General features: G+C 40.4%; 1 protein-coding gene across 1 annotated transcript in view; it reads left to right on the top strand.

Moving 5' to 3' along the window:
- The first annotated feature begins 380 nt into the window (after window positions 1-380).
- Window positions 381-11247, top strand: part of BARX2 (BARX homeobox 2) — a 34164-nt gene continuing 23297 nt past the window's right edge. Inside the window, exon 1 of the mRNA XM_021531111.1 lies at window positions 381-591. Coding sequence (XP_021386786.1) covers window positions 381-591 — 211 coding nt within the window. The remainder of the gene's footprint in view (window positions 592-11247) is intronic.

The following is an 11247-nucleotide window of genomic DNA, read 5'->3' as shown; positions in this document are numbered from 1 at the left end:
CACAGCGGGCACAGCGGGGCACAGCGGGCACAGCGGGGACAGGGGGGACAGCGGGCACAGCGGGCACAGCGGGCACAGCGGGGACAGGGCGGGCACAGCGGGGACAGCGGGCACAGCGGGGACAGCGGGCACAGCGGGGCACAGCGGGGACAGCGGGCACAGCGGGGACAGGGCGGGCACAGCGGGGACAGCGGGCACAGCGGGCACAGCGGGGACAGCGGGCACAGCGGGGACAGCGGGGACAGCGGGCACAGCGGGCACAGCGGGCACAGCGGGGACAGCGGGCACAGCGGGCACAGCGGGCACAGCGGGGCACGCTCGGCCCGCCGGGCGCCCATGCGAGCGGGGCGCGGCTCTGGCCGGCCCGCAGGGCTCCCGCCATGCACGGCCCGCCGCAGCCCCGGCCCGGCCCGCAGCCCCCGGCGCGGCTGCCCGCGCCCGGCCGGCCCAAGGCAGGCAGGAGGCGCTACAAGACCTTCATGATCGACGAGATCCTCTCCAAGGAGACCTGCGACTACTTCGAGAAACTTTCCCTGTACTCCGTGTGCCCGTCGCTCCTGGTCCGGCCCAAGCCGCTGCACTCCTGCGCCGGTAAGCCCGACCGAGCGGGGACGGGGCGGGCGCGGAGCCGCGGGTCCCGGGCGAGGGCTCCGCATCGCCCGCTGCTTCCCCCAGAGCCTGCCTGGACCAAGCGCGGCTCTCACACTGCATCCCCGCTCCCCGCACCGCCAGCGCTGGGGTCCTTAGTTACTATCAGTAACCAGCAGCTATCAGTTAGTTACTGCCACTTCTTAGTTGCTGTCAGTGTGTAGTGGTGGGGTTCAGCCCAATGGTCGTCGGGGTGTGCATTGGAGCCAATATATCATAATATATTGGCTAATAATGAGTTAAAGAGATCTACAAGACTCCAGTGCTTTAGAAATCGTCCTTAATTTGAGGCTCACTGAAACCTCCAGTGTTTTTTTCATTATGTCTGTGTTAGTGCAAAGAAGTTAATAAAAATATTGTGAAAAGAAAAAAAAAAATCTGTAGAGGCACAGTTTTTCTACCCTAAATTCTCTTTTTCTTTGAAAGACCGTAGGTTATTTCTAACAGCAAAGATGGCAAAATACTTGTAAAGATTTTGCAGACACCACAAATAAATACACACAAATGGCTCTGCCCTGTACAGGCAACACGATAAGCAATCAGGTCTTGACCATGGGCATTATAAAATTTCACAAGCAGACTGATCAAATGTGGGCATTTAAAAATTCACATTAAAAATAAAAATAGTATTCTTAGAATACATTCCAGATTAAAAAAATATTTTTAAAAAAAATCCCTTTTTCTGATGAAGCAAGCAGTTTTCCAGATTTCTGTTCTTTTTATAAGGCCATAATTCCAATGGTGACACATAATGTGTCAAGAGAAATGAGGTGATGAAACTGCAGCTTAAAAAGGCATTCTTCAAAAAATCTTATCTATTGAAAAATATTTGTAAAGGACTAATTACCAATAAAAATCATACATATTTCAAGGTCATAGAATTATATTTTTTCTCTTTCTCTTTGCTGGAAATATTCATTTTGCCCTAGTATTAGGTTGTGTTTAAAACCTCAACGCCTGTACTTCGGCTTAGGTTTGCTGGTTTAGTTTAAGGTCTTTTATTGCTGAATATAAATAAGAAGGATCTTTTCAGCTCTTAGTAGAGCTTTGCTGATAGAAAACTTGCTGTTAGTGTACCCTAAGATTTGACAAGTAGAATAAATCCTTGCTCCAAGCATAAATCTTCCTTCAACCTCAATATTTATTTTGTAAATACTAGTTATTAAAGATCCAGGAGGGATTAGGAAGCTGAATCAGAATTAAGACCTATGATGACCAGCTTTTGGGAAGAAATCGCATGGACAATTTGATCCTCCATCAACATTAATTTCTTTCAACCGATTTGTGCGTGACGTCCCTTGCTTTCCCTAACTAATCGCTGACATATTTTGTATAAGGACTGGTTGTTAATCAAGGTATTGCTGACAAGGGAATTTTTGAGAGCTGATCCCTCACTACTGCGTAGTGAAATTCAGTTCTTGGCCAAAACGTCCTGAAGGGGTTTGGTGTGTGGCAGTGACGCACGGAGTGCCCGATTCTGCCTGCAGACCTCACTTCACCAGGCTAAGGACACCAAGCCTCTTGGCTTTTTTCTCTTTCTGTACAGAAACAGGAAGAATTAGAAAAGAAAGTCCCTATAGCACCCAGAATGAATATTAGCCTGGATATTATAAGTGTCCAGAAGCATATACAACTACCTTAATAAAAATTACGGTCTGAATGTCACCTAATAGATCCCGGGATTTTTGATGGGTGAGGTGGTTCCTAGCAGCTGGTTTGACTCTCAGCACCCCCCATGGAAAAAAAAAGAGAGAATTTTTAAAAATACATAGTTCTGGGTCAAGTATAGCAAGCATTGTCTTTGCAAGAGTGATGTTCAGTAAATAATCATTAATAATCCTCGTATGATTCAGCAGTGGATTGAGAGTGATGCTAGTGAGTCTCTTGTGGTTACTCTTCAGTTAAAGCCTTATTTCTCTTTGTGCCTGGGATCTCTAATGAGTTTGCCCTCAAGGTTCTGTTTCTAGCCCAAGCTCTGGCCTGTCCCTATGTCAGTCCAGGTTGGGAGTATCTGCTTCTAATGGACTAAGCTGTATGGAATTGCAGCACTTGAGAAGTACAGAGAGAGATTTGCTTGTGGAATTAAAATCACAGAGGAAACTACTATCAAATCCACACTTAAAAACTTAGTGTGGATCAAAACTTGGTCAGATTCTAAGGAGTATAGGCATAATTCAAGTCTTATGTGTATTAGGCAATGGGAATTTTTTGAAATGAAAGGAAACTATTGGCTAAGAAATGGACAATACTGCAAAAGATACCTAAATGTGAAAGAATTTGAAAAATACTCAATATAAATCTGTAACTAAACTAAAATAAAACAAAAAACCAAGCCCACAAAGATACACACACAGAGTGAAAATAAACTAAAAAGCCCTTCCCAAACTACTTGGGGGCTAAAGGCTGCAGAAATATAGCACTGTATAAATACTGTATGGCATTTAACTTTCTGCTTGAGTTTCCTTTGCCTCCAGAGTTCATCAGGAAGGGAACTTGGCCTCTTCATGATCTAAAAAAATGTGTCTTAACCTAAACCACAGAGATTTGTTACTGTACCATCACAGCTTGGACTTGGGAGTGTTTGAAACAGTGATGATTAATGAGTTACTCCAGCTAAACATCTCCTCAGTGGCTTTTTCTCAAGACAAGAGTCAGGGTTTGAGACATTTTCATGGACTAAAGAGTTAATATTTCTTTCATCTTGGGTGAAGTCAGAGCAGGCTGATATGCCTTTATAATTTATTTGGAGCTGAAAGATATAAGATCTTGTACGTATCCAGTGTTTGTGTTCAACAATATCCCTAGTTAAGTGAAGAGAGATGAGAAAACTTTGCTAACACAATAGAAAGGAGTTTTTCTTTTGGCTCTGATGAATTGCTGAATATTTAACTCAGTGCATGTGAATTGGAACAAAACATATTAGAAGCAGAAGGAGGTGGAAGAAGTGTTTAGGACTTTTCTGGTGCATCTTGAGGTCAAAGATTGACATTTTAGTTGTGAGGAGCGTTTGTGAGGTCTAATGCAAAGCTCACCAGTGTCACCGGAGAGATTCCCATTGAAGACAGCTTGGAACAAATTCCAACCCAACTTTTTTTCTAAAGAAATCTGCAATTCTCTGTGAGAATGTACCATCAATAGTTTAAAGTTTGGCATGTGAACATGTATTGTGGTCTTTATTCAGCCAAAAAAACAAGACTAAACCAATAGCAAATCTGTAACAAAATGCTAGTCTGGGTTCAGAACCATTATGATTACAATCTTAAAGACTAGAAATATTTTCAGATGGTGATTAATACCATTAATACTTTGCGTTATGACTTTTTGGGCTGTGATGACTGAATGAAAATATTATTTATCTTATTTCATGATACTTATATTTTTATTAGCTTTTCATATAATGTCACCATTGATTAATTTGTATAAGTAACAATACATTGTTCATATGCTTGGTTTGTTACGGTGATTGCTGATGGTTGCTTTTTCTCTGAACAGAGTCCTGTAGGACTCACTTTTCAAATTTTAATTTTAATTTTTTAATTAAAAATATTTGTAGGCAAGCCTACTCCAATTCTAATTTGTTTCTTCTATTTTTTGTTATGTTGGTTTAGTGATAGATTTAGAATCCAGTTGCCTTATTGGTAGTTTTGAGCATGATAAAGAATCAAAGGACACAGTGTGCAGTGTTACAAGGTCAAATTAGAAAAGCTCCTTATTTATCAAAGGAACTAAAATAGTCTGAAAATGAAAACTAGTCAGGGGTGTGAAGAAGAGTAGTGTGCAATCCCTGGTCTAAGTGGAATTTGTGACATTGTCTGTTGGTAATCAGTAATATTGGTCTTGGATGGCCTTTTTAAACTCTCCAAATGAATTGAGATGTCTGGATTAGAAAGAATTGCGTTGCCTTCAATCACAGAGTTCAGTTATTTCAGCAAAGTTGGTAATACAAATTGTTAATTGTCTGTGATGTGTATTCATTTGTACCAGGCCCTATTCCAGCTCACAAAAAAAACCTCAAATTTGAATGTGTCTTAGTGGTTTATAATTTAAATCCTAATGAGCAGCAGAGTAATTTATGTCTGTGCCAAGGTTTTTTACTAGTCTGTATCTCAGGTAGGGCTGTGCTGATTTCCCTTTAATTGCTACACCAGAACAACACCTTGCAAGGCAAAAGTATACCTTGGATCAGTGTGGCCCTGTTTCTTTTCTGAGACAATTGTCTGCTAAAATATAAAATATTTACCTATGTTTTAGGGGAATTGTGCTACTGCTACATGTACATTTAAAAGCGCCACAACTTTGGGAAGTGAATGCAATCTTAAGTTTCTCCACTTGTTTTTTTGCTTTTTTGAAAATTTACTACTCTGCTTGCTGGTCTGTGTCTTTAAAGAACATTAGTAATTATTATTTTTTTTTACCCTCTTTAAATTATTTTTGGAATTTTTAGTTTGGTGATTGGATTTTTTTGTTTGTTTGGGTTTTTTTTTTTGTTTGTTTTTTTTTTTTTTTTTTTTTTTTTGTCTTAAAAACATTCAGGATATGTGTCATTGGGATTTTAATGTATGCAGGTGTCTAATATAGAATTGTTCAAATCTTGGATTCTTCTCTTCCAATTCCATGTCTGTCTTCTGTTGTTTTATCTTAGGATGAACTTGGGAGCTGGTTATTCCAAAGGGATCTTTTGAATTGTCATTTTCCTCATATAAATGATATTTTCTGGATTAAACTTAGTGGTCCCTGCAGCCGCTGGGGCCTTTGGAGAATCATTGCTTGGGAGATAAAGTTTGGCTCTTCTGATCCTCACTCAGTCTCCTCAGCCTTTTTAGGAAACCACGGTGAGAAAGTAGATTTATTGTTACTTAAAACAGCTAAGTTTTTATGTGCAAACTCACAACAAAAGATTACTTCTGAATATCGTCCAAAAGGCCTTGATATGGGCAAGGCCTGATTTTGCTGTGGGACATGACTTAAAATTGGGGTGAAGCCATTTCTGTTGCTCAAATACCTGCTGAATCTTCTCCTTTACACTGAACAGATTTTGTTATGGAATTCCTGGGGGAAGGCAAAATGCTTGGGAAAAGAAAAGGGAATCCACGTAGTGCGTGTGTTCCAGCACAGGGAAAAACGAGACGCCATCCATTCAGCACGTTTCCAGTCTGGAGCACGACAGCTGGATAAATCCCATTGAATGAAGCTGGTGTGGGGTGCTGGGGGCACCTTCTGCCAGGCTCACTTGCACTCGAGTGCGTCCCACGTTCCCCGAGCCTGCATCTGCAGCTGGGGTTGGACGGCGCCGGGACTGCAGCGGCATCCCAGGCAACGGTGCAAGGTCTGCAAGGTTTGCTTCTGTGCCGTGTGAAGTGCATGCTCAGGAGATCTTAAACGGCTCCTGAGTCCATGAAAAACCTGTGCCCCAAAATGTTGAGGGAAGCAGGCCAAAAGGAATCTGTGTGTTTATACAAGAGGTGCCAGCCTAAATTGCAAGCTGAAAATGTCCCTGTGTGGAAATCTGCATTGCTGCAAGGCTGTTTGTGATTTTTGCTGATTATTTGTGCAAACATATGAAGGAAAAAAAATATTTTGAAAACTACCTGTATTTATTTGGTTTAGCTTACAAAGATCAGTAGAATTCTATAGTTGAGTCGCAAAAAATAAAGGCAAAATTGAAAAGGATTTATATTGATCCTGAGACATAAAAAGTGCTTCCTCTGTAGATGTGTTTGATACAGTATTTGTGAAGCTGTTGAGTATTTTTAATAGATATAAGATAGTTCAGAGATGACATTTCTGCCTGGAAATGGCAGAAGGTGCAGTCACAGTTATGCTGCTGTCTCTGAGCATTCCTCTGAAAATCTAGAAAAGTCAGGATTTCCTGTCAGGACTGTGTCCCTGCTCCTGTAGTGGGATATATTCAGCTGCAGCATTGGGAAAATCTGAGTTTTCTCAAAATTTCCAAAATTCTGTCTATTTTAGTCCTACATGGAAAAGCCTGTCTGTGGTTGAGGAACATTTTATCAAATGAAACAAACCTATGAACTGAAAGTGGATTTCTCTGTAAGTGCTGTAGACTGGGCACAACAGTAAATTTTAATGAGCCTAATGCTTTTCAGGGTTCCCATATTGGGTTTTAAGTGTTTTGATGTCTTTAGCAGAAAATCTAGTTCAGAAATGGCCAAAAGTGCCATATGAGGGATAATAATAATGGCCTGGGTGATGATAAATGGATACTTGTAGAAATGCCTGTTAATTTTTTCTGCTGGATTATATGCAGTACTAAATGTGGCATTTCAGAAGGAAGCCCAGATTCTAATCTAGTTTTGAAAGCAGATTTCAGGACTGAGCAGAGAAATCTGTCTCTAAAGAAATTTCAGTGCTAGATAGTAAAATATCTGTAGTAAAGACTGACTTTTGCTGTCTTATCTCCGTACTGTTAATAGCGAATAAAAGGATTTAATGAATGACAAAACTACAGTGAACAAACCAGAAGATCACACCCCAGTGATTGCAATAAAACCTATTGTGGCAAGTAATCAGCATTGTGGTTGTGGTTGGGCATGAATAAGCATTGTGGAGGAATGCTATAATAGGAGGCATTAATGAATTTGGGATTCCACTGGGAAAATTGACACCTACGCCTCATTTTCTAAAGCCTCACAGCTGGCACTGAAGCAGTTTAAATCCATCTGCACAGTGAGTTAGATTTAAATGTAGCACTTTGGTTAAAAGTGTCCTCAATTTGGCCCCTGTTCATGGGGACTGTGCAGTGCAGACCGAGTGCCATTGTTATCTTGAGGACTTTTATTTAACTTGCTTCTGCAGAATGCAGGAAAAGACCATCTCATCCTGTATAATCAATGACCCTCAGCATTGCTGCCTTCAGGACAAGCTGGGCACGAACAAGAGCAAAAATCCTCGCTGGGGAAGGTGAGGAAAAGGAATCAGGAGTGTTTGGAGCTGATGTGGAGCTCCTGTCACCCCTCTAGGCTCGGGGAGCAGAGCAGGGCAGGAGCTCAGGAGCCTTTGTGGTTTTTTCTGCTCTGTTGAGCAGGACATTGCTTTGCCATCTGGGTGCAGCTCCCTGGATCACAGCTCTGGCAATGGATGGGTCGGCGCAGTGATCCACCTCCAGGATGGATTTGCTGCTGGTAGGAGTGTTGTGAGCAGGTTTGGGTGATGGAACAAAATCTGTGCCTTTCCAGCTCCAAGTCGCTTCCATGCCCCCAGTGCAGGCCCGTGGGGAAGGCAGATTTGCAGGGAATGCACACAATGGATGGCAGAGCCAGAACTCATCGTCAGGTCAGGAACTGAGCTCTGGAGGCACTTGCTCAATACAGTGCCTTAAGTTTTTCTTAAAAAACTGCTGAGCTGGAGAAAGGCTCTGCTCTGGTTGCTCAGAGGATTTAATTGCTTGATTCTGCTGCTCAATTTCTTCTGCTCAGCCCTTGATAAGCTGTTCAGTGTTAGAAGTGACTGCAGCCCTGCTTGGAGCCACTAGAAACCTGAGTTTGCATTTGCAGGCCATGTACAAAATCTCATAATATCCAAGTGAAAATAGGAGAAATCAGAAAAATTGATATTTTGGATTGTTGGTAGATTGAAGAAATAATCGTTATGTATCCTTTTCAGTTCAGAGCGAAGAAAATGTTATAAATTTAGCTTGACAATGGAGAGGTTTAAAAAGTGTGTGTATGTGTAAAATCAGGTCAGAGAAAATAATCAGGAATAAAATACTCAAAACTTATCTTCGAAAGGCTAAGGCAAAACTTTATAACACTTTCCTTTTTATAGGACATTTGGCATAGCAATGAAGTTACTTTTAGTATTGCAAATTTTATTTCTTTTTCTTTTTCAAGGAGAGAAAATTACAACCAAACATTTTCAGTCATTCCCACATAAGAATTGCTCTGGCTAGATTGCAGAACCCAGAACATGTTTAAGAGCTTCACTTGCTAGGAAATAACAGTTCCTTGGAAAACTGCAGAATCCAGAACATAGGTTCAGTAGCTTCACTTGCTAGGAATTAACAGTTCCTTGGAAAATTTGGGACCTATCTTGTGATCTCAGTTGTATTTGTGTAAAGTCTGTAATAGAATAGGATCACAAGGACAGTGGGAGTTGAGTAGTAGAAGTCTGGCGTTGTCCAGGGTTGTGGGAAAATTCAGCTGAGAGATTTCTAGCCCAGAATTCCCAAAGCTCCATTTTAATGACAACTTTAAAAATATAAAGGTTTTTGGTATTAGGTATTTATATATTATTTATATATATTAGGTCCTAATGTGGTATTAGGACCTGGCTAAGACAGTAATATGTAGTATTTTCCATTTTCCAGTATTTTTTCCTTCTCCTCTCATGCACCTTTACGTTTTCACCCATTCTTGTCCAGAGCACAGCTCAGAACAACACCCAGATACCATCTGTAGGTATTGCAAGTGTTTGGAAACAGCTGAGATCCATTTAAATAACTAAAGAGAAGGGTAAAGAACAGTCGTTCAAAGAAAACCCCATCTTCCTGAACATGGACCCCTGCACTCATATTCAAAATCTTTGGACTTCAGGTAGCACATCCAGAACCCTTAAGCTCTGTCGAAAACACAGAACCTGAAAGAACCTTGAGACAAATATGCTTTGTTTTTCATTTTTCTCTTTTAAAAAAAACATACCTTTTTTTTTTCCTTTTGTCTCTCTTTTTTTTTTTTTTTTTTTTGAATGAAAGGAAAAAACAGTTTTCCAGAACCTCCCATGCAACAAAATTACAATTCCCTTTGGAGATGTGATAATAGAAAATTTGCAAATATATGGTCTTTTTCTCCTGGCAACAGCCTTTCAGTGACCTTAATGTGTTTGGATGTGTATGTTCAGGTCTTATCTTGTAAATTTTTTGACTTGACGGTGGTTTCTACTCGTGCAGTTTGTTGTCTGACTCCAACAGGATGATTTGCAGAGAAGGGGTTGAATTGAAAGTATTTATATTTGCCCTGTATTTTGGATAATCTTACTACTCATTTTTTGGATTTTCATCAGAATAGAGATTTTTCCATGTAATCACTAAGTCATCTTTAAATACTTGGCCACCATTTACCTTCGGATATTTCTTTTAATGATTATTTTGCAAGTCATAAAGCAGTTAAATGGCTACTTTTCCTGACAGCGAGTTGTGTTGTTTTTTTTTTTTTTTTTCGTTTTCAGTCTGGGATTTATTTCACCTTACAGGGATTGAATTTCATCTGAATTTAATTTTAATAGAGATCCTGAGAATTAATGTTGAAGCAACAAGTTCCTGTACCTTTGAGTGTGCAAGTGCCTGTTGCCACATCCAACGCAGAGCTGCCTACGTTGATCCATTAAAAAACAGAGCTTGGTAGTGTAAGCACAGAAGGGTTGAAGCCTTAATAAAAACATGTTCTTTTCTTTTAGAAGATAGAGAAATGTGCATGATATGTTTCTGGTTACTTAAGCAGGGTATTGTATGACAGATTAACTTGTCATCTTTGAAATTAGCAGTAGTGGTCCTTTATTATGGAAAACATCTCCTTGTATGTTGCACATAACATTTTATGTCTAATGGAAGGCCTACTGCTCTGGATGGTGTTTAATCCTGTGGCTCAAAGACAAAAAATAGGCAAATAAATAGAAAACAGTAATGTAATCATGGATAGAATAAAATAGTGAGAATACTGAAGAAAATGGGATTGTTTTTTTGCCAAAAAAAATTTGTCAGTGTTTGTGAATGCATTTCACTCACTCTTCTGCCTGTTTTGTTCCAAGCCTCCTCTTGACAGCTTTGCTAGCAGTTCATTTTGTTCCTGTGGTGACTAAGCCGTGGAGGAGCTCATATTTGGAGGTTTCTGTGGATAGTACCAGGAGGTTTGGAGCTCAGCTGTATTGTGCTCTTGGCTTTCCTCAGACAGGTCTGGTTTAGGTGGCTGCATATGGTGAAATTCTCCACCAAGGGTCAGGAAGCCGTGCCAGAAGTTAAAAGGGTTGGTTTCATCTTGTTGTAATAAATTATAGAGCAATCATAAATTATAGGAAGGAGTTTGATGAAGTGGGTGAGAAACAATTGATGGATTACTTTAGTTAAAATTACTTAGAGCCCAGTCCAACTCCTACTGAAGTCAATTAAATTGTAGCTGGATCAGGGCCAGAATGAGTCAAATTCAATTATGGCTTAACTGTAAACCTTTTAAAGCACATTACTGTAAGGTAGTTCAGCATTTAAATTGCATTAAAACAAAAGCATCTATGAAATCCTGACTGATTTGATTTTATTTGTACAGCCCTATTAAAAGCTTTTTTCTTGTGGCTGTGACAGAGACCTCTTTGGCTGGTGCCTAATCCCCAGAGCACCTGTCTGTTGTGAAGAGATGTCACAGCCACTGGTACTGTAGATGAATTTGTCCATCACAGACTTGCTGCTGAAGTGATTGCATCAGAAGAGGCAGCAAAGATGACTGAAAGGAGATTGTAGAAATCCCACTGCTGTTTCATCTAATTGTAAAGATTTAGAAAGCTTACTTGTGTAAGTATCAGCTCATAAATTAATGAAACTTTTACTAATCCCAAATTCCAAAGCTGGAATGTTTATAGGTATTCATCTGTTTC

Source organism: Lonchura striata, chromosome 23 (genome assembly GCF_046129695.1).
Source record: "Lonchura striata isolate bLonStr1 chromosome 23, bLonStr1.mat, whole genome shotgun sequence".
NCBI lineage: Eukaryota > Metazoa > Chordata > Aves > Passeriformes > Estrildidae > Lonchura > Lonchura striata.
Note: the sequence above shows the minus strand (reverse complement) of the source record. Positions and strands in the feature narration are given on the sequence as shown.